The sequence below is a fragment of the Solanum dulcamara genome, chromosome 9, assembly GCF_947179165.1.
Source record: "Solanum dulcamara chromosome 9, daSolDulc1.2, whole genome shotgun sequence".
NCBI lineage: Eukaryota > Viridiplantae > Streptophyta > Magnoliopsida > Solanales > Solanaceae > Solanum > Solanum dulcamara.
The window spans coordinates 4,641,050-4,667,260 of NC_077245.1; the positions used below are offsets into that span (position 1 = coordinate 4,641,050).

At 34.5% G+C, this 26,211-nt stretch overlaps 4 protein-coding genes across 6 annotated transcripts; 1 reads left to right on the forward strand and 3 right to left on the reverse strand.

Moving 5' to 3' along the window:
* The first annotated feature begins 859 nt into the window (after window positions 1-859).
* Window positions 860-2,415, forward strand: LOC129902677 (transcription factor MYB44-like). Its single transcript, XM_055978041.1, has one exon. The coding sequence runs from the start codon at window positions 1,025-1,027 to the stop codon at window positions 2,015-2,017; it is 993 nt and encodes a 330-aa protein (XP_055834016.1). The 5' UTR covers window positions 860-1,024; the 3' UTR covers window positions 2,018-2,415.
* A 2,368-nt stretch (window positions 2,416-4,783) lies between these two features.
* Window positions 4,784-8,165, reverse strand: LOC129904521 (uncharacterized). Its single transcript, XM_055980085.1, has 2 exons — window positions 7,957-8,165; window positions 4,784-5,304 (listed from the first exon to the last, which is right to left on the reverse strand). Exons 1-2 carry the CDS (start codon window positions 8,083-8,085, stop codon window positions 5,188-5,190), a joined length of 246 nt encoding a protein of 81 aa, XP_055836060.1. The 5' UTR covers window positions 8,086-8,165; the 3' UTR covers window positions 4,784-5,187.
* Window positions 8,166-9,251: 1,086 nt separating this feature from the next.
* Window positions 9,252-12,504, reverse strand: LOC129904604 (putative receptor protein kinase ZmPK1). The gene is made up of 2 exons (XM_055980171.1): window positions 11,524-12,504; window positions 9,252-11,165 (listed from the first exon to the last, which is right to left on the reverse strand). Exons 1-2 carry the CDS (start codon window positions 12,170-12,172, stop codon window positions 9,403-9,405), a joined length of 2,412 nt encoding a protein of 803 aa, XP_055836146.1. The 5' UTR covers window positions 12,173-12,504; the 3' UTR covers window positions 9,252-9,402.
* Window positions 12,505-16,032: 3,528 nt separating this feature from the next.
* LOC129903452 (protein MRG2-like) lies at window positions 16,033-24,776 on the reverse strand. 3 transcript variants are annotated; one of them, XM_055979011.1, is made up of 11 exons: window positions 24,675-24,776; window positions 24,346-24,542; window positions 23,257-23,310; window positions 23,053-23,066; window positions 22,468-22,613; window positions 22,138-22,178; window positions 21,192-21,296; window positions 19,865-19,944; window positions 19,184-19,353; window positions 18,572-18,656; window positions 16,033-16,366 (listed from the first exon to the last, which is right to left on the reverse strand). In XM_055979011.1, exons 2-11 carry the CDS (start codon window positions 24,538-24,540, stop codon window positions 16,276-16,278), a joined length of 981 nt encoding a protein of 326 aa, XP_055834986.1. In that variant the 5' UTR covers window positions 24,541-24,542; window positions 24,675-24,776; the 3' UTR covers window positions 16,033-16,275. The 3 variants fall into 3 exon arrangements, with proteins under 3 accessions (XP_055834986.1, XP_055834985.1, XP_055834987.1); XM_055979010.1 differs by having other exon boundaries at window positions 24,629-24,766; XM_055979012.1 differs by having other exon boundaries at window positions 24,346-24,766.
* Window positions 24,777-26,211: the final 1,435 nt, after the last annotated feature.

Consider the following 26,211-nt stretch of genomic DNA (forward strand, 5'->3'; position numbering starts at 1 on the left):
CACTTATTTTTACTTGTTCATTTTTAAATATTTCACAACAATATCTATATCAATTGATATATAATATCAGATTTTGAAAAATAATTTATCAAATAGATAAAAAATGAATATTGTACAGTAATATTGATTGAAATGAAATAGTGAAAAAATAAAAATGAACCAACTAAAATAAAGTAGTCAAGTAAAAATGAATGAAAAGATTATATTTAAAAAGATATACAAAGATATAAATATATTATTTAATTTGGCCGTATCTCGTGTCTATGTTCTCTAATTTTGATTGTACATGTTTAGGCAATTAAATTTTATAAAGTTGAACAAGTAAATATATGAATCGTACTATCATAATATACGTTGGACTCCACATAGGATGTTGCATAGAACGCAAACATCTTATGTGATATTTAGATAGTTAAACCTGTATAAAGTAAAATAAGTAGATATATGCATCGTACGTGGCATAACATACATCACACGCCATATAGATTATTTCTTAGGACGCAAATTACCTCAGACCCTAAATTTAATGCGAATGTTTATTTGTTTAGTTTTATACAAATTTAATTATCTTTTATTATACATTTAAATTTAAAGAGCTTTTATGCAAAGTCAAAGTTAAATGACACGGTATAACGACTATTTAAAACCAACTACTCCCTTAATATCTAAAAATTCCCGAGATTTTAGAATTGTGATTTAAATAGGTGTCTACATCGATCGTGTCATCTTGTGACGCGTGTCTTTGCCAGCTGTATAAGTGTAACTGCCTTTGCTTCTCTTTAACCGGTCACTTCAACCTCCTCAACCAGTCATCCCTATCCTTTTTCCTTCTTCTAGTATAAAATCCCCCATCTCTCCCCCACAAGTCTTCGTTCAGTAAAGGCGAGGCTCCGCCTCCCACCACCGTCAAATTTGTAAATATTTTCCTCATTCTCCGTCGCCGGAAATTTATCGATTCCTGTTTTCTCGTAATCTATCTGCCTTGCTTACCTTTTTTTAGGGTTAATCGGTTGCTATTCCTTTGATGGCGGCGATTACGCAGAGAAAAGATTCGGATCGGATCAAGGGTCCATGGAGTCCTGAAGAAGACGAGCTGTTGCAGACGCTTGTGGAGAAACACGGGCCTAGAAATTGGACTCTGATAAGCAAATCGGTTCCGGGTCGATCCGGTAAATCCTGTCGTCTCCGGTGGTGTAACCAGCTGTCTCCTCAAGTGGAGCACCGTGCTTTTACTCCTGAAGAGGATGATACCATCATCAGGGCTCATGCGAAGTTTGGTAACAAATGGGCGACTATTGCCCGTTTGTTATCTGGTCGGACCGATAACGCTATTAAGAATCACTGGAACTCTACTCTTAAACGTAAGTGTCCTTCCATGTCCGAAGATTTAAGCTTTGAAACCCCTCAACAGCCTTTGAAAAGATCGTCTAGTGTTGGTCCCTGTACCAATTTTACTTCTGCTATTTCTATGAATCCGGGTAGTCCATCTGGATCCGACTTGAGTGATTCCAGTCTTTCGGGTTTTCCCCAGCCGCTTGTTTATAGACCCGTTCCCCGAACCGGCGGGATTTTCCCTCTTCTTCCTCCTCCTCCAGTTAAGCAGATCGAAACTGCTCCATCTGTACCCGACCCACCCACATCTCTCTGCCTTTCGTTGCCGGGATCCGGATCCATTGAAAAGCCCACCCAGTCCCCTAAATCACCACCACTACCACCGCCTCCTCCCCCTCCACCGGTGGCTGATAAACCGATTGCGCCACCTGCAGTCGTAACTTCTTCACCCGCGGCTTTCATGCGTCATCTTCCTCAATCCCAGCAAAGCTATGATTTTTGTGCTGCACCCAAATCAGGAGAGGAACAGTTTTTTACCCCAGAGTTTTTATCAGTTCTGCAAGATATGATAAGGAAGGAAGTGAAGAGTTACATGTCTGGGTTTGAACAAAATGGACTCTGCATGCAGACTGATGCAATAAGGAATGCAGTTATTAAGCGTATTGGCATCAGCAAGATTGAGTGATGAATCAGTGATTACGGTTAAAACTGTTCTTTGGTCAGACAACAATGGCTGTCGCTTCTCAGCGATATGGAACCGGAGGAGAAACAATGGAAGATCGTAGCCCCACCCCACCCTTTTATTTCTTGCTTAATCTCTTTTTAATTACTTCAGTAGAATTCCCGTCACAAAAATAATTTTGCAGTAATGTACAGATGAGAGGCAGAGAGAAGAAAAAGTAATTTGGAAAAGAACTTATCTATCTATTGTTCAGAGGAAAATGCACTGAAAAGATTAAAATTGAGAATCTCATTCTCTTGTCTAATGTTGAACCGGATTGGATAACGGTTCAAGATCAGCCTCATCCTCATGAAAATTAATATTTAGGATATTTGAACCATTATTGAGAGGATTTTGGTTTAGATCTTTGCTAAAATATACTACTTTTTAAATGAACTTTATAAACGTGTTTGTTTCATTCATCAGACCGTTTAAACGAAGTTGATTAGTTTAAGATTGAATTACACATAATTGGAAGATTGGAAAATGTTAAAAAGTGATGAGAATATTATGGATTAGATTGGGAGGGAAGGCAAGTAGGTCCAGTTTTAATTGATTTTTTGTTTGGATTTTCAACTAACACCAAAAATAGATTCACTTATTAATTATTGAATGTGGAGACAGTTGTGCATGACTTATTGTGATAACTGAATTTGTTTAATCAGTTACTGATTTCCAGCTAATGGCAGCCTGTTAATGGGGTTATTAGTCAAAAAAAACATACTTAAGTTGCTTAGTTTTGTGATATGATGGTTAGGCAAATGCTGATTATAGTGGGTTAAAATTACCCTTTTTGTTTGTGGTTGTGGTGGATGCAGCACTATTACGTGTTAGAAGACATGGTACAAAGTTTTTAAAATAAAATATCAGTGGAACCTAATCTAGTTGTGAAAAGGAACATTCGAGAACATGTGGAAATTATGTGATAATATAACAAGTTTGGTGAGAATGACATTTCAATTATTGACCAGTAATCTTTATCTTTCATTTTTAATGTCACGCGGTGCTTTCATAAAGTTTATTTGAACGATTTATTAGGCCTTCGAGTGACATTGACCCTCCCTTGGGCTTATAGAGTAGGAACAAATTCATACAATATTTTTCGTTTTGTTTATTCAATATCGCGAATACGTATACTAGTTTAGCCTAATGTATCGAGTTGCGAGCGTAGCGAACAACTAGTTAGAGAAAATAATTACAGACATCGATTGAATAGATAAATGAATAATTTGATAAAATAACCGGTAGTCGTTCTTGTGATTATTGAGTATTATGGTCAGCAATTGGACCTAGGATTAGATAAGGGGACATTGGGAACGATTTAAATGATTTTGTTAGGTTATCAACTAACAGAAATGCAGAATCATTAATTTATTATTGACTATGAGACAATTGATCATGACTTTTAAGATTTTTATAACTGAATTTGCTTGCTGATCTATCCAGCTAATGGGCAGCCTGTTAATTAGGTTTTAGCAAAAGACATGCCAAGTTTACTTATGGTTAAGTTTACTCTTTCATTTTGGTAATGCACTATTTGTTAGGGTGGTCCTGATTGAAGGTTTGCCCCAATAGGTATTTCTCTGATTTGGTGTCAATCATATTATTTGACCATTAGGTATTTGGTACTTACAGACCCGACTAATCTAGATTAGCATTTTGTAGGACCAATTTACAGGGAAAGTGTCCAGAAATTTGTCCATTTCAAGACTTGAACTTGAGATATCTGGTTAAAGGTGAATAAAACACACCGAAGTTATAGTTACCACTTGATTTTCTTTTCTTTCTTCCTTTCTCTTTTTATTAAATAGCTCTTCCATTCTGATTGTGCTTTCTGCTTTGGTATTTTGGTTTGTGATATGCTACTCCTCCAGCAAGAGTCACAATATCAGCTCCTGGTTAAGTTGATTATAGGTGGATTTGTTCAATCAGTTTTTAAATCAAAGGTAGAGAAGTAGTGAAACTCTGAAAGCATAACATTCTAAAGCAATTTCCCCTTGCAAGACCTGATAATGATGCAATAGTTCCACTCCTGGATTACCTGTCTCAATTGGAGGTTTGATCTGTAGCTCTTCACCTGTTTCGGGATTGGTTTTCTCCAAAGGAAACAATCGAACCAAGTCTCTCTCACAGGCAGTACCGGTGCATAGGCTTACAGGATCTACCATTCAAGCGATTCCAACGCTTGTTTTGCAGCCAAAATATACAGTTTTATTGGAACTTACTCAGCCATTTACGATTTAACTATCAAAATTCAAATGGCACTTGTCTCCTGGCTTGATGAACTAAATCTATGAAAGCTAACAAGTTCTTTTGCATTCACATATTGGCTCTACTCCAACAATCTATTTACCACATATTATTGGAAGAAATGAATTCTTTGCTCAGCCTAATTAACCAACTTTACCTAAGATGAAGACATGAAATTCAGCATAAACCAACAAACAAGTTTGGAGGTGAATCTAAAATATTCCTCATGAAAGTTTGTTACTTGCATATACTCCGTCAATTTTTACTTGTCCACTATACAAATATTAGATATCCACTTTTACGTCTAGTTTGGAAACCAAGATATATTTTACCATTTGTTGAAAACCTTTTTTAATTTGTCTACCATACCTGCAAAAACAATTTCTGCAGTCGGAAGTATGTGGATCAACACATCTGAAGACTGAATCTAGACATTGATTACTCAATTTCTCAAAACATTAAAAATTAGAAAACCACATAAAAAAAAAGGGCAGCCCGGTGCTCTAAGCTCCCACAATGCGCAGGGTGCCCGACCACATTAAAAATTAGAAAACCACATAAGAATACTATAATTACAAATGTAAAATGTCTAAAGAATCTATAATCAGAGGAAAAACTGTTCAATCCTGGGGGGGGGGGGGGGGTCAAACTTTGTTTAACTGCTACACGTATATTAAAAGGAAGATACATCAAGCACAGAAATGGCAGTATACAATCACTGGCTTAGCCACTCTGTTTTATTGGCAACAAGCTCACTTATTGGTGAACAGACTAGTAAGCACACCCATCAAATATTAGCTGTTCCTTCATTACCAACAGATCTACAAATTCTTCTATGCCTCTTCATTTTGTGGGTTGCACGTCAATTTCTTGTGTTGTCTTCCTCAGCTCCGCATTGTGTGGTCCCTCTCTCTCTTCCGAGCTATTTCTTTTGCAATCTCCCTCAGCTCCTCGGGCGATTGGGGCCTTACAGTTTCTGTCGGATAAACTACATATTCACGCTTCACAAGCAAAAACATGGAAGGTTTAGATCAATATATCATTTTGTAAGCCAAAGATATCTATTGGAACCATGTTGCAAAAAGTTAAAAAAATCAGCCATGGTATAAATTCATTCAGATATTATATATGATTTGGAGATGATCATTTTGTAAATGAGTTAACTATGATTAGGAGATGACCGTTGTTACTGCATCGGATCAGTGAAGAGCCAAATCCAATTGAGCTAGTATCATGCTAAATCTACCTCATACTGAAAGAATATTGCACTAAAATTGAACTGGACTTGAAGTCGAATGCTATTATCTTAATGAATACCATCTGTTGCAAGGAGAAATTGGAATAACTAAACCCCAGAATGGAAAGCACAAGCCTTGTCTTGTGATAAAACATCCAAGTTTTAAAAAAACTTGATTAGCTTAGCATGAGAGACCAGAGATTGAGAAAGGAACAGAGAGGGAAAAACTTCGAAAGTCAATTGGAAGCACTCGTGAAAGCAGTTGCAGCGAAGAACTGATCTGAAATGAAGCACTTCGGCTATCAATAAAAGGGTGATTGTTCTGTTGTACGCAGGACCAAAACCACCAAAGCAGTCGAAACTACTTGGCTACATGACTTTGGGAATTACACGGGCTTATAGTAACTAATCACTTCAAAGAAGTAATGAACATAAATAGAAACCTGAAACAGAAGCTATAAGCCTATTAATGGCAGTTCAAGGGAAAACATTTGTGATTAGAACCCTGAAGAACATACCAAGAGAAAGTTTCAGATAAAATAGGTAACCTATAAACCAACCTAAGACTGAAAAATGCAAAAGGTTTATGGTTGCATCATCAGTTTGGAAGAAAATATTCCAAAATACGGAAATTTGGAAGGGCTAAAGATGGGCTGCATCATCAGTTTGACACCAGAAGCATACCTCTGAATGCATCTTTATAATGCTACTATGGTTTAGAATATATATTTTCTTTTGATAAGCAAATTATAATATATTTTCAATGAGGTAAAACAATGAACTAGAAGATATATCTTATCGCTAGCAAAGCTATACTTCAAATATTGTAACCATTATCGCTTCACCACTAGAAGTACATACATTGCAAGGACTTGTCGCATTTGAGGCATCAGGCAAGTAGCATGCTTAGTATCCTTAGCAAAGCTATACTTCTAGCGGTCTCTTTAGAGGTGTTAATGGTTTCACGGAAGAAAGGAATGGAAGGTAAGATAATTCATCTCAGTAAAATTAAATTATTAGGCTTACTAGTTCCTGTGTTTACCTTTCCTTTCTGTTTAACCAGCGGACACCTAAAGAAAAACATTTAAATGAGCTTTTTCCGCCCAGAATCTCAGACATACATTTCTTGTGTCGAACTGTATAGATATGCTAATAGCCTAATACATAGTAAAGCTTGGTTATGAGCCTTAAAATCTCCACGAACATGATAGTCTATCCAAATCCAAAATGAAAAGCAAGATCTAAGACGTGGTTATATCCAGAAAATCTGTCAGAAGGTCCAATCCTCTATGGAGCAACAACTCTCTTTGCCACACTTCTATCATCTTCTTTGTTATTTCATAGCTATTAAATTTTCAACAGCATGCCACATTCCCTCCTCTTTGTTACTCTTTCACCCTCTTTTATACTCCCTTTGCTCCATTTTATATGATGCTGTTTGATTGGACACAAATTTTAAGGAAGAAAAAACGGCCTTTGAAACTTGTGGTCTTAAACAAGAAAAGTTTGTGTGGTTATAGATCATCTCATAATATAAAAAAATTTAACACACTAAGGTGTCATACTTTTTACGACACACTAAAAAGGAAAGTGCATCACATATATTAGGACAAGAAGATATATCCTTCCCTACTCTCTTTCACAGTTTCTTCATCACTCAATCTTGCATTCTATACTCTTGTACAAGGCCCATTCCCCTAGCTTAGTGTTGGTTTTCTAAATGTGAATAATGACATGCTTCTATCCAAAAAGGTTCTGCAATATACATACAATAATCCAGGATATTCATCCACCTTTCTCCACATTTTGCACAAGCGCATTGCCTCACATTTACACAAGTAATAAGTGCGGATTATGCAAAACATCACTTTACGTAATTTCTAATTGTTAGCAAACATCAAAGAGTTCACCTTGCTAAACTTAACTGATGTATGAAACTTTTCCGTTTGAACTCTCTTCCCCCACCTCCCAATTTCTTCTTTCGAAAAAAAAAAAAGACACCTATTCCAAAGAACTGTTTCCTCTTCAGATTCTATTCAATCAATCAATCAACTAAGACTCAACCGCAATCTAGTTCAGATCAGTTATATAAACCATATGAATCTATTCCTCTCTATTCGGGACCATTTCATTCATCTCCTCTTTATCAAAAATTAAAAAAAGAAGTAAAAGGGGTTGAATTATTAACCTTTAATTAACTTTACCTCCAACAATTTATCCATTTTCACAAATCACCAATTCAATCAAAGTAGACATGTAAATGAGACAGCAAAGCTTGAGTTCAAAAAAAATGTACATTCAAGAAATTTGACTCAAGCTGAAAAATAAACCCCAAGAAAGCTAAAAACCAGAAAATATATAAGCAAAAAAATGAAACTTTACAATTTAAATTGAAAAAAAGAGAGGAGAAATTTACATGTCCCATGATTTTCTGAAGATTCTTGTTATTGTTGGCGAACAAATACATGAGACCAAATGGAACTGATACGTATACTGCAAACTTTACTATCTCTAATACACCCTTTGAAGTTCTAACTGACGACATCGTTTTCCACTTCTACTGATGAATGAAACTCTGCTAAACAGAAAATCCTTTCGATTTGCAGAGAGGAACAAGAGGAATGTGTTCTGAGTGAGACACGAGAGAGAAAAAGGGCTTTGGGCCGGGTCAAGGAATTTTGGGTTGGGCTGATTTAGAATTGAGAAGTTGAATCTAATATGGAAGGAACTGGTCCTTTTGATGTTCTTATTTAGACAAACCTTGAAAAATGATTATAGTTTGGGCTTAATTAGAAATCTATAGTTATAATTTGCTTAATTACTATTCACAACTGTAAGGAGGAGAGAGACGAGTGAGATTTGGGAGAAAGAGGAGAGAGGCTGTATCAACGAGTATAATTGTATCAATGAACACAAATTTATAAAGGAAATACAATTGTATCAATAAATACAAATGTATAAAGGAATATACTAGTATCAACGAATACAAATGTATCAAGCATATCTGTTGGGCTTGGCGTTGTAAAATAGCCAGTAGTCGTTCTTGAGTATTATGGTCAGCAAATGGATTAGATTAGGGAACGGAGTAGGACCGATTTGAATGATTTTGTTAGTTTATCAACTAACAGAAATGCAGATTCAATTATTAATTATTGACTATGAGACAGTTGATCATGACTAAGATTTTTTATAACTGAATTTATTGCTGATCTATCCAGCTAATGGGCAGCCTCTTGATTAAGTTTTGGTCAAAATTTTCTAATTATGTGATATATGATGGTCACCTGCAAATGGTAGAGTGTACTCTTTATGTTGGCATGCCCTATTTTTTAGGCTGGTTCTGATAGAAGGCTTGCTCCAATAGGAATACATCTGATTTGGAATTCATTGGTCCGACGAATCAATGTTAGCGTCCTATAGTGCCCAATTTAAGGGGGAAACATTTTCTACCATGAATTTATGAGGTCTCAAACCTGAGACGTCGATTAAGGGTAAATGAATTTCATCCATATCCATCCCAGCACACCATTTGGTGTTGTTGATATATATTTACCACTTGATTTAGTGATGGCACAATTTCCATCTAGCCCTCAGCGTGGGGATCTTTCTGAAAATAAAAACAGGCTTCACCCCTAGCCACAAGTCATCCCCGTATTTTGCCACATACATGGGTTCGAGGCACAACACCAAAACAGTTGCTATATTGCACAATATTGTTAAGAATTATCTGTCATTCTCTAAAGGAGTTACTTTCTGTAATTCAAACGTAGTTGCTACTCAAAGACGCATTACATATAAAGCTTGTAGTAACCTATCTTATCATTCTAAAATCAGCTTTGGCAAGATTTTACAACTTGAGAAACTACATTAACATGTCTATTTTTAACTCGAAATTTTCTAGATGAACCATTTTATCCACCACCTCGCACATGGTAGGTCTTGCATCTCTGTCTTCCTCCGAACACTGCAAAGCTAACTTTAATAGGAGCTCCATTTTTCCCAAGTCAAATTTACCATCTAATGAAGGATCCACAATTTCTTGAATCCATGATTTTCTTTCACTGTTTCCGCGCATCTTTTCTCTAATCCAAGTGACCAACAACCCTAGTCCCATAGAATCATCATCTCCCGAGCCACCATTCGCACAAATTTCCGGACTCTTACCTGTGATCATCTCCAATAAAACAATTCCATAACTATAGACATCGACTTTGGAGGTAATAGGCATCTTGAAAACCCATTCTGGAGCCATGTATCCTCTCGTCCCCCTTATCGTGGAAAAGTTCGAATGATCCAAGCCACCTCTGTTAAATATCTTTGAAAGCCCAAAGTCAGCAACTTTTGGCTTGTAATTGGAATCTAAAAGTATGTTTTGAGGCTTTACATCACAATGCAAGACCCATTCTAAGCACTCTTCATGCAAGTATGCAAGTCCTTTGGCCGTTCCCAACGCAATTTCAAACCTTTTTTCCCAATCAAGATTGTTGGCATTCAAATTATCTGACAAAGAGCCATACTCCATGTACTCATAAACTAGAAGCCTGTGCTTTCCCTCAGCGCAATATCCCCAAATCTCTATCAAATTCATGTGATTTACGTTGCCTATAGTGCTCACTTCTGCTAGAAATTCCGCTTCTCCTTGATAGTTGGCTCCATAGAGAGACTTTATAGCTGCAACTCTGTCATCAGACAATATCCCTTTGTACACAATACCACCGCCTCCTCGGCCTATCTCTTCACTGAAATTGGAAGAGGCCTTCTTAAGCTCAGCATAGGTGAATTTCTTGAATCTTGTTGAAAGTTGAAGGTAGCCTTGCATGGTTTCATTCGAGCTTTTTCTCGTTTTAATAAAGTAAGTGAGAACACAGAGAATCTCAAAGACTCCAGCTACAAAAACTGACCAAATGAATGACTTTATCCATCCATTATGTTCTTTCCTTCTGTAAGCTCTGTCCAACATCACTTTTTTATCATCACATTGGAGGTTTCTTTCATACTGCTCCTGCCAGGCACGTCGTGCTTTAGGCACTTTCAGGTAAACAAAATCAGGCCAACTAGACTGAACATATCCATTGAAGAGAAGTGTTTTCGGGTAACAACCGTAGGTGCCATTTCCCTCAACATACTTGTATTCGAAACCTTTACAATCACAATGTTTCAAGCACAAATCTTTACATTCCTGCAAGGTTTTATTGCGATAATATGCAATATCATACCCGTAAAACTCAACATGGCGAAGGGGAATGAAATCCAACGAGCTTGTATCGTTGCAAGAAATCTTGAATTCTGGTTCACAACCATAGGACCAATCTTTGGAATTTCTCATCCTGTATCCTGGTACACAAGAACATTTTCTGCCAGAAACAGGATCATAGGAACACAAACTGTTCAATCCACAAACTCCATGAATCCTGCAGGCTGCTAGAAATAATTGCCAAGAAACTTTCCAAGTGTTGCTCAGGTTATCTAGGCTGTACAATCGAAGGTTGCCATCTACGTCAAGGCTAAATCTTCTTTGCAATTCCACACCATAATCAGCAGATTGGAATCCAAATTGATCACTCGATGTAAAATTCCCTAAACGGTCAAGAACTGCATTTTTGCTGTCATTGTAGGTAGACCGACCTGCAAACACGGATGGAGTTTATAGGCATTGAGTTCAACTAAACCAGTATTTTCGATACAAAACATAAATATATTGATCAAAATCACTAAAATTTCAACAAATATCAAGATTCTAAACCCATAAATTTTTTAAAAAGTTGTACTAAATATTTAACCAACTAAATTTAAATCATGAATACGTCTTTACTAACCAATAGACTCGAATGGAATATATAAGCAACTGGTTCAACTAGAACTAGTATACATAGATACTTGTATATGTAAAAGAATCACTTAAATTTCGTCAAGCATTAAATTCTGAACGCATACCTAAAGATTGAACAAATTAAATTTAAATTCTGAATACGTTTCTACTGACCTGCATCCCAAACGATTAACCACGGACTTGGCCAGAAAACGCTTGTCATCTCTATGCCATCAAAGACAAGGTGCAGGACATTATCCTCATTAAAATGTAGTTGGTAGAACCCTGAGGAGAAATTAGTCGAGCTTCTACTCGATACAAGCTTTGAGGTTTTCGTAAGTGGTTGTTCAGGAAGAAGTGTATCAGTAGGTGAATCAAAGCTTTGCCATAATATTTGACCTTCATAAGTTACAAGAACAAGATTTCCATTATCCAGCAACCTTAACTCAACAGAGGAAGTTGATGATTGTGTACCAGATTCCCAAACATTGATCTGATTCGCGTCAATCAGTACAAGATTTCCTGATTTGATCAGTGACAGATATGATCTTTGTCCGTTTATCGGTTGATCACGATTAGCCATCCAAACAAGTGTGCTGGTTCCATCAGCCAATGGCTTAGTGAACCATATAGCAAAGAAATACGCATTATCGCCAACAGAGTGGAAACCAGCAGTGAATTTTCCATTCCGAGACGAAATTGAATCTTGTGGAGCAGAAAGTGAACCTTCAGATGATAAACTAAAGATTGTTGAGGAATAAGATGGAATTGGAAATGAAACAAGAAATGAAGCTAAAACAAGAATTGAAAATTTAATATTCATGTTATAGTATGAAATCCTAATTGATACAAAAATTTGGGAATATATAGCTTTGAATGAGACAGATGAGAAATCTTAGAAGCTCGGTTGATTAACTAACTGTATAGTCTAGATAGAAGGCGGCTAATAGGAAAACATTAAAAGGGTTGTTGAAGAATTTGAGAAGTGAATTATTGATCAATCAAAGAGGAAAAGACAAATAAAAAAATAGAGGAATTTCTTTGACCTGAAAAGAATGATTTTTTCTCAACTTGCTACAAATTCAATTCAAAATTATATCGTTAATCTCTCTTAACATTCCTCAGGTAGGGAGTTAGTGCTTTTCTTTTTAGAGTGCAATTGAATATTGAGACAATCATGGATATATATATACACTTACTAATTACTAATGATTTCGTCATTTAAGAAACGGTCTAATATATTATGTATTGCAAAGTTGTAATATTTATTTGATAAAAGTGAAAAATAAAGTATACGGGTGATGTTTAAGTAATATGAAGGAAATTAAGAGGTGATACCGTGATAGTACTAAAAGACTGAATCAGTGGTTCAAATGTCGTGACTATGGGAATCGCCTTTGTTAAGAGTATTTTACCCTCAACGTGAAACTTTCGAGGAGAACTTGAATTTAGTCTCGACATCGCGTGGAAAATAAATAAAAAGAAGAGGGGCAAAGTCACTGATAGTTCATTGGTTATATTTAAGTACGAGTATTGTCTTTCCCACCTAAGAATTACTTCGTCTAAATTCCAACAGTCATAGTCTTGTTCTTCATCTGATACTTAGATTTCAAAGATTCATTCTCACTAATTTTTTTAATAAAAATTTCCATTTAGAAAGATAGACAGACATAAGCAATTGTGACTCTATCATACAGTGCCTATGCCACCAATAGTTATAACTTTTGAATAAGAAAACAGATTTAAATTTTAAACAAGATTTGAACAGTTTATCAGAAATTTGCATTTTGCACCATTCAATTGAAAATTTTAAAGGGAAAATTGTTTGATCTGATTAATATATATATATATATATATACACACTAAACTTACTCCTAATTTCGTTTGTTGTTTATCCTAAAGTTATTCTTTTTGTTAATTTTATTGTGCAAAAGGACAATAGGAGTACTAACATACGCACTTAATAGTTTAGCCGTCAAACAAGCCAAAAAAATTGGAAGAAGCAAAACAAAATAAAACAAAAAAAAAGCCAAGACATAAGTTTATATTTTCACGTTATATGATGTTAAAGTTATACTCCCACCGTGCCTTTGAAGAACTTATGTCTCCCTGGCCTGAAGAGCAAACTGTGTTCTACGGTCCCTTCAAATAAAAATATATCTTTCGTATCTACTGGTCCAATAATTACAAATAATAGCACCAGAAGAAAAAAAATCATTTTCTGGCGGCTGCTAGATGGGGCCTGTCCATTTTATATTCTTTTTGGTGTCTATATCAAAATATATCATGCTGTTTTTCCATTATAAAAATATACTATCCTTAATTTGGGTTAATCTAGGTTCAATTATACAAAATTTAACATCAAATTGCGAACAATCTACATAATTTTATAAGCACTATTTACTGAGAACAGAATGAAAGACATATTTTTTATACTAATCACTATTTATTGAGAACAGAATTAGACCAACTTCAAATTGCAGTTTTCTTTTCTCAAAATTAGGATAAAATATTGTAGCATTAAAAGTTGTAGTCAAGTGGAGTATCAAACTACTTCTTGACTTTCAAAACTATATTTATTGGAATCCATCCCCTCTAAAAGTTCCAGGTTTATTTGGAGCAGTCTGTCACACTAAATAATCATCTAGAAAAGTTCTAGTCTGAGCTACTTGCCTACTTTCTTATTATATTACTCGTCTATATTTACTTGATTAATTTAAAAAATAATTTATTATTTTATTTTTATTTTACCTAATTATTTATTTTTCAACATTTCTTGAAGCCGAGGGTCTTTCGGAAACAGCCGCCCTACCTTTTAAGATGGAGGTTAGGTCTGCGTACACTCTACCCTCCCCAGACCCCACATTGTGGGATTATACTAAGTTTGTTGTTGTTGTTGTATTTATTTTTCAACATTTAGATAACTTATAATTAATTGAACCCTTCGACTAATATAATACAATAATCATTTTATTTATTACTTCTTAAAATGTGTGTCAAAGTTACGAAAGGAGTAGATACTAGATACAATAATCACTCCAGCTTTCTAGCAACCAAAAAAAATAAAACGCCTCCAGCTAGAGAAGTCTTATTGATATTATAATAAGCAATGAAAAAGTTAAAGCCAGGTTAAAAATTTGAGTTTATAAATTTTAAACTATAGCTTGAATTTTTAATAAATTATTTATGTATATTAAATAGAATTTTAACATAAATGCAATATTTGCATTAAAGGAGTTTTGTTGAACTTGTAGGCGGAAGGATGAAAATATTGTTCCCCATTTCATATTAAGTGAATTTTGAACAATTCAATTATTTTGAACTTTGAACAATTTAATTATTTTAAACAATGAAAAATCCCTCAAAAATCCACTTAATATGGAATGGAGGAAGTATATCATATGTATCTCATTTTCAGTTCAATAATATCATCACTATTTAATTCTCGTATTATGATTCCGTCATTATAATTCCAAAATAACTTGCTTTCCCAACTAAATGAGAGGTTTAAATTAATACTTCCTCTATTTCATATTAACTGAATTTGCGAGGAAATGCACACATATTAAGAAAAATATTCAAGGACATAATTGCAAGCAGTGTGATTTATCTCTTAGAAAATATAAAACTTCAATAAATGCAAAGACAAATATAGAAAAAGTTTCAAATATCCATCTTGAACTTTGAATAATTCAATTATTTTGAACAAAAAAAAATCCCTCAAAAATTCAATTGATATGAAATAGAGGGAGTATTTAAAATTCTGAAATTAAAGAGGCACTGAATCCATCTCTATTGAATTTAGTAAATATATTTTGATATGCGGGAAACGATTGGATATCCCATGCTAACAATCTTATCAAATGTTTTAAGATATTCATACATATACTTATCCATGACATCGTCATTTAAGAAGTGGTCCAATTTTACCACGTATGGCCGGCATAGTTAAATTTAATAAATATTAAAGAACGATGAGTACTTATGGAGCTTTTTTTGAACTTTTCCTGATGTTATCTGTTTTAGGACTCAACTACTCTATATTTGTCCCATAATGTAGAGTTTATTACTAAAAACAATTTTAACACGAAACCTTGAATTCGAGATTTTTGATTAACATAGTGGATATGTATCACCTATGCCACAACCTAGGGATGGTAATATTTATAGAGTTAATAACCAACTAGACATTAATTAAAGAGTAATAGAGAAGGATATATATTCTATCCTATCATTTGCTGAAGGACTACATCAATGGCTCGATGGCTTGTTATAACCGGCGTCAAATAATTATTCTTATTAATTATTTTTAAAACAACAATTATTCTCATCTTAAGAACTAATTGGTTTAAGTGATGAAGCCGTTACATAATACACAAACTGATAGTCAAACTTACTCTCCGCTAATAAGTGCGTACTCAAATTTTGAAATTACATATCTAAACACCTCAACTGACAACTAAACACTCAAACTCGTCTCACTATGTTTCATGATGCTGATGTGACACATAAATTTTGAAAGTGTCTAATCATTTTGTAAGTTTGAGTGTTCGCACTGACACATCGAAAATAAACTAATGTGTTTAGATGTGCATACTCAAAATTGATTTTAAAACCTAGGTACAAGAAAAAGAGGTAGAAATCTCAAATATTGTCGTCACTCGACGCCTCCTAATTCCAATAGCAGGACAATTTTTTTTCTCATATCTAACATAATAAAAGTTTAGTTTGGGTACTTAGGTAACTGTTTTCAAGAGCCAGAACATATCGGCATAGCCACTTCAACAGACAATAATTAGCAAAAATAACTAGTTACAGGCCTAGTAATACAACATAAAGTTGTGCACTGGAGACCAGAGAATATACATTACTAGGTGTGATACAGAAGAATATACACTAGAAGGACTGAAGGAGAAAGGTTCCAACTCAGTTTTCCTGTTTCATGACAGCCACACCAGAATCGTCTCCAGAATGGTATGTCGACAGGAAAAATGCACTTTGGTTCTTCTGCAGGAATCTGTAAGGAAGATAAGTTAGATTATTCCCTGGAATGTAATAACTACATTAAAAACGACCACCAAACATCCATTATCAGCACACGGTTCCAAAATAACAGTTCTTAGAATACGAAAGAATTGGACTTGTACAATTGGCTATGGAGTAATGAGATTAACTCACAAAATTACCTACTAATCGTGGTAATCCACATTCGATATAGAAAGTCAATGTCGAGAACAAAGTTACCCCGGGGAATTCTAGCTAAACGCGATCCTTCCTTCTTTTAATGGGCATCTACATACTTTGAGGTCTCAGGTTCATATCCAAGACAAAAACACTAGATGATTTCTTCTCATTTGTCTAAGCCTTGGTGGATAGAGTTACCTAATACCTGTTGCTAGTGAGAGGTAGCATGTATCCTGTGGAATTAGTAGAGGTGCACACAATCTGGTCCGGACCTTGGTTATCAAAAAAATAATTTAAAATGTGCATCTACCTGCTAAGGAATTTCTTGATTAGTTAGAGTTGATAGAACTTCAATTACTTTGAGATCCCTAGAGGACGAGAAGGATATAACTGAAGCCTAGAAATTAGAAGGGGGACATTGAATGGTAGGAACAAGAACAAAATATGATGCACTGCCAAGGGTATCATCCTGCTCACCATTGGCCAAAGATGAAACGGGATGATGTCTTCTGCTCAACTATGACCAGTATTTGTTGTAGCAGTATCAAAGTCGGAATTATGATTGTGTGCATGAAATCGAAAACGACCCACAAATTTCCCATTGATCACACTAATTCCTCAATCCAAAATAACAAGATCTTAAATAATCTCCGGTGAAGCTGAATTTGAATATTTCAGAGGACGTGCAAGATGATCAATACTATGAATCAATGATATCATGAATTATTTAATGGGAGTTCTAAAAATGATGATTGATCCTCTCATGTTGATGTCTTGCCGATGATGGCCTTGAAGATGAGGAAATCGGTATTGAAGAGGTGATTTTAATTGATAAGCCTCTACCTTCTTATCATGAAGAGGTGATTTTAATTAGGAAGAAATTCATAGCAAAGAGATCGAACATGGATATGACAACTCTGCTAAGAATGACAATTCAAATGTCCTTTGCCATTTGTTTTGATTAAAATCAACTTTCTTTTCGAAACTCCGTGAATATGAAGATCTCTTATGTTAGTGGTTCTGTTCAAGACAAAATTGGAATGCCTTACCAATGAATGCATAAAGCAGAAGGGAGGAAAGAAGCATCGAGAAAGTTACATGGACTTGCAATTAATTACAGAAAGCCAAAAATAAGGACACAGTTTAATTTTTCAACCCGAAGAGACTAGTACGAGACAGAAAAGGGGGCAAAAAAATTTATTATAGTAGTTTTAAATTTTTCTCATTCAATTACTTTCTTGGGAAATATAGGAATTATCACAGTAGTTTCCGAGTTATTAGGAGCCCGTTTGGATGGGCTTAAAAAAAGTAACTTTTATGTATGAAGTGCTTTTAGAACTTTAAAGTGCTGAAAGTTATTTTTATAAATAAGCAGTTGAGTGTTTGGATAAAAGTGCTTAAATGAGGAAAATTATGTGAATTTTAGGGTTAAAAGAATAAAAAGGGTAGTTTGGGAATTTAGTTAAAATATAAGGGATATAAAAGTAATCTCCATGGTCAAAGAAAATGACTTTAAGCACTTAGAAAAAAAAAGTTAGAAATCCTAACTTTTCATTTTTGACTGAATTTAAGAACTTTCTGGCTTAAAGTTAGCATTAGGCAAACACGTCCAAAAGCTGAAAAGGGGCTTTAAGTTGGTTTTGACCAACTTAAAGTCAATCCAAACGGGCTCTAGATGTACTCTTTTCTTTTCTTTTCTTTCCCTTTATAAGTCTGTCTGACAAGAATTAAGTACCTAGTCTAGGTTTAGGGTTGCCATTATATATTCTTTTCCATGCACATTATTTTACCTAGACATACACACTTCTCATATTCTCTTCAAGTATTCCTAAGGGCCTAAAATCAACAACAACAAACCTAGTATAATCCCACAAATCGGGTCTGGAGAGGAGTAGAGTATACCAGACCTTACCCCTACCTTGGCAGATAGAGAGGTTGTTTGCGATAGACACACGGCTCAAGGAAAGCAAAAACTAAGGGCCTAAAATCAAAATAAGAAAATCTGTGTCACCATGTCAGAAACATAAGATATCTAAACCTGAGAAAATCTTGCAACTTCTGCTTCAACTCTGTTAATGTCTCATCTTCAATACTTGCATAGAACAGAATCTCCGGCAACTTAACTGCACACAACAAATGAAGTGGCTGTTAAAGGTATATATCGATGCTGGATGTGAAAGTCAAGTTTAAACTAAATTCAACTTCACAATCATGAAGTGACGTTGAAACTCGGCAAAACCATTCACAAGCATCTGTATCACTCACTTAACGTATAATATACTAAGGCTGCTTACTACTCTGTACCTCTGCAACATTGAATTCTGATGCAAAAGTATAAAGAAATTATTTTACATCTTGACACGGGATTTAGTTTTGACCACCTATGGCTCCGTGTAGCCAAATAAATAATCTACAAATATTTGTGGTTACACCCTGTAACTTGTCCAAAAAGGGATTAGGTGAAAATAAAAGGTTCTCCTCGAAGTCAGAAACTGGATGAAAATTTTAGCTCATTACACACCCAGAAATGAGGACTTTGAAGTCAGCAAGTATAGGTAGCTAAGTTTCAAACATATAATACGAAACATAAACAGTAACATATAAGACATGCAACATCAACTGCTTGAAAATTTGATTGAAATAAACATACCAAAGAGCCGTAATAAATGCTCAGCTCCATACACAGAGGAAGGTGAGACATCTTCTTTGATCGATTCTTGGAACTGTTCCCGCTCGTTTTTGTAAAGGAGCATAGCAGGCAGTGCTTTGTTGAAGTAGCATTGCAAACCACTAAGAATCTCTCCAACAGAATCAGATATCCTTCATTCACCATAATCAATTAAGGTAAAATTTAATTTACTCGTCATTAAACTTATAATACTTGATGAATGGAATCAATGCTACTCAATAGATCAATAAATTTAAAAAGCTAAGAAGAAAATTCAGCAGATTCTTGCATCTTCATAAGATAAAAGAAAGAAATGAAGCAGATAAGGCAAGGTGGACATCAAAATCAAATAGATATTCCTAAGAGTTAGTTGTCAAAACAAATCCACTAGAGATAAGACACAGAAAATTTGCAATCCAACTCACAGATCGACTTAGAAGATTCTTTGCAACAATGAAAGCATTTTTTATTGATACAATCAAGTTCAAGGAAATCATTTTCTAGACCATAAAATTGATACAATCAAGTTCAAATTCTCTAATTATAAACAGGACAGAGATTCTAAAAAGGTAGAATTTTAAAAAAGGAAAGGAAATAACATAGTAACCTATCAATTATTAATTAGAGAAACAGTCAACTGGACATAGATGATAGAGAACTTACACTCCATCCTTTTTCAGCCGATAGTCATGATATTTCTCCAGTATTTCATCTACATTTGGAGAACGAGGGAGTCTGACGAGCTGCACAAATATTGTCCCCTCAACTCAATCAAATTAAAAGGATAGAGAGACGTCAATTATCCCCTCAACTCTCAATAAAAGACGGAGAAAACGAGACACACCAGATCCACAAATTTGAACAGAAAAGAAAGCACACTAGCACAGTGTATATGACATTCAAGTAGGTCAAAAACATCTTCCTTTAGTATTCAGTAATAAAAACTTTTATTTTCAGAATATGACATCCTTCTCACCAGAATGAGAGTTCTGAGAAGGATCAAATAGGATATTTCTCCTTCTCCAGGTCATGCCAACTAAGCTAAATATCTATCTCAGTATAAAGCTAGATGAAGTGCTCAAATTTATGCTTTAGACCTACAAAAACTCTTCTGATAACTCCAATTACAAGTCAACTATCTCATTTAACCCCAATTAGCAACTACATAAAGGTGGTGATTGAAATAAATGCTAGCAATAGTGTCATATCAAAGACATTGTTACTCTCTTTTTCATGGACAATTGATCTTTTATCTACAGCATGACGGTTGAATCACAACGAAGTTGAAAAAGTTTGTTAATGACCATCTGCTGCTTTCATTCCACAAGAAATGACCTGCTTTGATAAGTGATAACAATACACCTTTCGACTAAAATGTTTGATAAGTCATTTCAGACTTAAAAATAGGGAGATGCTTGAAATATTAGTTTCAAATGTGAAAGTAGAGTAATAAACAAAGGGTGTACATGTCAAGTTTGAAATAATAAAGCAGAACAAGTCTATTAGTTTGTATTGTCGGAGAGAGGGAAGGGATCATCAGATTAGCTTCAATCATTGGAGAAGAATTACTTTACCATTTATTGAAAGATATCAGATGTTTTGCATGAAGAAAAAGAAAGATTAAGAAAGCAAAGTGTAATCAAATCAGAATTTCCTCTTTCTTACCTGAACAGTGATTCTAAATTCATTTTCTCATCAAGCAATTAAGTAAAATTAAGAAAGCAGTGTACAACTTAATCTAACATTATGAATTGAATCAAAGCACAAGACAAAAGAAATGAGATATGAGTTAAATAGACAGCAGTTCGTAGAGTAAACCACAAATGTTTAATGTTCTAACTTAAAATAAAGAAGGAAAAAATGAACTCCTAGTCTACACAAAACTAATACAAGTACAATAACAAAAGAGGGCAGGTTTGAGAATATGAAGATTTTTTCATAAAAAGTTATTAAGCAACATGGCGTACTAGATATCCTATCAATATTTTACCTTGCCCAAGTGGTTGACAAATTCACAGTCATCAATCAGCTGTTTCTTTAATTGTGGCGGTATCTGGATATTGACAAGCTTTTCTGGAGGAGGGCCATCCTTGTCCTGACAAACAGCTAGATTATAATCTAACAAGTAACATATAAATTGATCAAGAAAACACACAAAGAGACCTAAGGGGATAAAGGAAACCAAAGCTAAACAAACTCTTGCATTCAAAAAAATGGAGCAAAAATTACTTGTGAACCAACAGTATCCCACCAAGTGTCATTGGCCAAAGAAACTAAGATAGCATGAAAATGGTGGGGATCAAGAAAAGCGAGGACTTCCTTCAAGAGATTATTCAATCCCTACACTTAAAGATGACCTTTGAGAATTTGTAAAAACATGAAGTTACTAATCAGCTTCTATAACATGAACTGTTTATCATTAGCTACCCAACTCTCTGAATTGCTTACGCATTTGAAGTCAATAATAAAACTATGTTTTTCTATATTTAATTTTAATTGCATTCACATTTTTAACATAGATCACCATCCAATGAGAACAGCCATTGCCAATTGGAACCAGTCACCGAATAACCTTAATGTTGGAATTCTTTTAGAGTATTCACTTACTGGGTCCTAAAGTGGCAGTTCATCCAAGTACGCTGCTCCCAAACGGCATTAACCGTGGCTAGAACATCAGAAGCACCATCTTTTCAATATGTAAGTGCAACTTCCATTATTTTTCATCAGATACAAAACATGTAACAGTATAACTTCTATGTTGATCATTAAGTATTAAGAAAATAGAAAACACAAATGAACATATTTCCACAGAAAAATGTGTGATTAAAATAAGGACTCTAGCTTCATTATTGCAACAGAAGCCTGAATAGAGATGCAGAAAGAAAATAAGCATCTGATCCTCAGCACAGAAAAGGTAAAAAAGACCAGAAATGTACCTTCTGCGGAGTATCAGTCTTTCGCTTTCTGCCTCTTCCCCCTGTAATCAAATAATAACTGGATGAAATCAAGTACATTTTTAAGTAAATAGAAAACGCATGAATTAACACCTGGAGCATGAAAAGAATACTTTTGTCATCTATAGAAACTAGTATTCTTTGAAAGCCAACAGTTGGACTCTTCTAATTGCAGAAAAATAGAAGTAAACCGAGCCCGTCCACCACTAAAAGAGAAGAGGAGGGGGTAGACCAACAGAGGGGATCCTTCCACGGAGAGGACAAGAAGGGAACCACCCTATTGTTAATTCAGTAGAGTACTAGTGATCTAACCTGTAGAGCCTTTTGTTTTCATTTGTGATCCACGTGCAGCCTTCCCATTCTTATCTGTATCCTGTTTTTTCCTAAGCTCCTGCTGCTTCTGAACATTCTCTTCTGTGTGTTTCATTAATCGATCTATGCCCACCCATTCATCCCAGCTGTTAAAAAGTGAAAGAGAAATCAAAAAGATAAATGCCCTTCCTTGATGAAATGCATAGAAAGTAATAAACCAATCTACAATCGACTTAGTATAAACCAAATCACTACTTGCAGTCACCAATACTAGACCAAGAATCAGAAAGCATTGACCACGAATACAGGCTAGAAGCATCGAAAAAACATCTGATTTCAGAATTTTAAGAAAGGAGGGAAACATCAGAATCAAGTCAACAGTTTATAAAGAAGGAACCTGAGTCAGTTGAATGAAAGGTGAACTAGTGTGAGGGAAAGGCTAGAGACTACCCCAATAGACTTTAAAGAACTATATGAGAACTTATCGAATAATCAAATGCACCTCAATTTGAAAAATTGCCACCAGCAAGAATTTTATTTAGAATTAAACTTCTGCTTGAGGAAAAACTTGAATGATGTACTCACCTTTTGTTCCAACCCTGAAAAAGGAAAAAGAAGCATTGGTTATAGCACATATCTAAACAATTACCTTTTTAGGCTCCCATGCAACGTATTCATATCCATGAGGAAGTACTCTCTACCAACTAAACAGAAGATGGATGACAACAATTTTTACTGTTAAAAATGGAGCTTTGAAAATATCACAGAGCTGGGAGAACTGATACTTACAAGATAATGAACACAATATCTCCACTCCCTTATTTGGTACGCAGCTTTTTGAACCTTCTCACCCAGAATAAATAAATAAATTAAAATGCAGTAGATGAGTATAAAATTCATGGATAAAAATGGCATTAACCATAAGATTAACTAACATTAGAACTTATAACTGATAAGACAGAATTATAGACTAAAAATTTTACACGAAGAAAACAAAAATCATCTGGAGAAGTTAGATTTTGATACTAGCAGCATGGTTCATGAAACAAACCCCTTCTCAATCCACATGATCAACGACTTATTCTAGAAATAAAACAAGTGTCTACTTCAGAAGATTATTTTTCTAATCACCAAATTTCTCTTCACGGCAACATCATTTATGGTCATTTGATCTTAACTGTTGTATGACATATTTATATTGGGCAATTTCTTCTAGGATGAGTCCAGACTCCAGTGGTCATAGAAAAAATCAAAATTGATTTATGATGTAAATGACTCTCAATGAAGATGGCAAGGTGGTTGTGCCTGTAGCAGATCGATTCAAAACTAGATTCATCAATTTTAAAATATCAATAGTTCCTTTCCAAGAGAATGGAATGATAGTGAATTAAAATTGAGTGGTTGCATATCAAAGTGAAAGGTAAGTTCTATAGAAAAGTTATAAAAACAACAACTTTAATGTTGATTCCTTAAAGGTCCAACACATCCACAAAATGAGTGTTGCAAAAATGTGGATACACCGATGGATGTGCGGCCATAAAGGCTATACAAGATTATAAATGATCACATTCACGAAAAGGTTCAAGTAGCACACGTTGAGGATAAAATGAGAGACGGTCAGGTCATCCGTCCATAGATATAAACCCATGGTTAGTGAGATGTTAAAAGGGAACGAGGTAGACCTAACATCACTAGGAAGGAAGTCTACAATCCCTTGAAATGGTGGAGGGGATTACAAGGTGGAAATCAAATCCTCAACCACTAAGATTTCCCAATAAAATCAAATTTCTTATTAAAATTAGTAGTCAAATAATTGAAAAACATACAAGCGAAATGCAAAAATGGCTCAAGGAAACAAGGGGTAAGGGAATGTTGTACCTTAGCTTCATAGAGCTGTTGGCAATGAAAGGCGAGAACTTTTTCACCTTCTTGAAAAGGGGATGAAGGAGGCGGTGAAGAGTCAAGAGGCTCAGCTTTAATATCAGCCATGTCAATGTCAGTATCATGGGTGGTGGAGGCGCCGCCTTCATCAGAGCCGATGGCCGTTACTCCAGCTGCATTTGAGCTCCCCATTTCTGTACAACAAATAATGGCAAACAAATTAAATGGGTTACTTGTAAATAAAGGGAAGAGTTCAATTTCTATATACTGAAAAGTGTACGGGTCGGGTGACGGAGAAGATGATGATATGGCGGCACTCTACTTACTGAAAGCCCAAAATTGGCCACTTTTCTATAGCCAATTGCTGTACAAAAGGTTTTTTAATTTTTTGAGAAAGAGAAGCAAAGATCAAAAGAGGAGAGTGGTAAATTTATTACTCTTTTGGTTGTATGCAATCAATTAAGCTACAAGGTTACTAAGGATAGAATGGTGTTCGGATGTGTGCCGGTTTAGAATAGTCGTAAGTTTAAGTGTGTCTTATAGTTGTATTGTTAGTGCCTTTGATTATCACTTTATCATATTATTTTGTTATCATTATTGTTCTTGCTATTGTTCTTATTCTGTAAAATTTGCATCGCTATCATTATTGTTCTTGTTATTGCCTTTGATTATCATATTATTTTGCTATCGTTATAATTCTTGTTATTCGTTTTTTGTGCATTTATGCTATATATATTTTTTTTTCTTTGCTACTTGAGACTATGATTTTTGAGCCGAGTGTCTTTCGAAATCAGTCTCTCTATCTCCATGATGTAGTAATAACCTCTGCGTACATCCAATCCTCTCCAGACCCCATTTATGATATTTCACTAGATATATTGATGTTGTTTGGTTGTATGCAATTTAAATGTCTTATTTTGGATTATAATTTGTGTGTTTCGTTCATGTGATTATCAAGCTTACTGTGTGAAGTGTCATGTTTTTTTGGTCAAAATTTTCATTTATTTGTATTCAATTTAAGTGTCTTATCTTAAACTTTAATTTATTTGATTCTGATTCGTTCACGTTAGTCATCGAATTTACTGTATAATAAATTATGCTTTTTTGGTCAAAATTTTCATATTTTTTTTTCTCAAATTGCTGAAAATGAGAAAGATGATGTGGTATGCTTCTTTGACCAGAATCTCCATTTGTCTTTTTTCTCAAATTTTTGAATATTTTTGTTATTTTATGATTTAAAAATATTTAGAAAAAATAGATATACTTAAATTTTCTCTTTCCTAATTATTTTTACATTATCTATATTAGGGCTATTTATCGAACGAATAAAGCACATAATTATGTTTAACGATTTGATTTATTGGATATCAGATTTTAAATATATTAATCCACTAGTCAATCAAAAAGATATCGAGGGGTTGGTATCGAATTGATAATTATAAGACGGTTAACAGGCAATGTATTGGCTCAATCATTTCATGCTTTCTTTTTTCACCTTCATTCAACAATAATTGATCTCCGACCAAATAAAATATTTTTTCTAGCTCTACTTAAGCTAGTAATTTTGTAGTTGTAAATCACAATGAGAAATACATGAAAACCTAAAAAATGAGGGTGCATGAACATAAACATATATTTGACAAATATTTTTCTGTACAACAACTTAATATTTCACGACTAAAATATATTTCAAATGTACATTGTTATAAACAAGATGTGAAGACTCGTACGTTATAATCAAGAGTAGCTAATTAGTAGACTAGTAAAAATTTCAACTTACAAATATGTATCAAGTCATACAAGGAGCAGCATAATATTAAATGAGGCTTTAGGATTAATAATATGTACTTTATATATCAATGG

What these genes read in the sequence shown, in the direction of transcription:
- LOC129904604 (XM_055980171.1), bottom strand. Translation starts at nt 12,172, where the DNA reads ATGAATATTAAATTTTCAATTCTTGTTTTAGCTTCATTTCTTGTTTCA. An exon ending in GTTAATCGTTTGGGATGCAG is followed by an intron (nt 11,166 to 11,523) that starts GTCAGTAGAAAC and finishes CCGTGTTTGCAG; the next exon opens with GTCGGTCTACCTACAATGAC.
- LOC129904521 (XM_055980085.1), bottom strand. Translation starts at nt 8,085, where the DNA reads ATGTCGTCAGTTAGAACTTCAAAGGGTGTATTAGAGATAGTAAAGTTT. An exon ending in TTCAGAAAATCATGGGACAT is followed by an intron (nt 5,305 to 7,956) that starts GTAAATTTCTCC and finishes TTGCTTGTGAAG; the next exon opens with CGTGAATATGTAGTTTATCC.
- LOC129903452 (XM_055979011.1), bottom strand. Translation starts at nt 24,540, where the DNA reads ATGGGGAGCTCAAATGCAGCTGGAGTAACGGCCATCGGCTCTGATGAA. An exon ending in AGACTGATACTCCGCAGAAG is followed by an intron (nt 21,297 to 22,137) that starts GTACATTTCTGG and finishes GCTGTTTGTCAG; the next exon opens with GACAAGGATGGCCCTCCTCC. An exon ending in CGGCTGAAAAAGGATGGAGT is followed by an intron (nt 19,354 to 19,864) that starts GTAAGTTCTCTA and finishes TGGTGAATGAAG; the next exon opens with GATATCTGATTCTGTTGGAG.
- LOC129902677 (XM_055978041.1), top strand. Translation starts at nt 1,025, where the DNA reads ATGGCGGCGATTACGCAGAGAAAAGATTCGGATCGGATCAAGGGTCCA.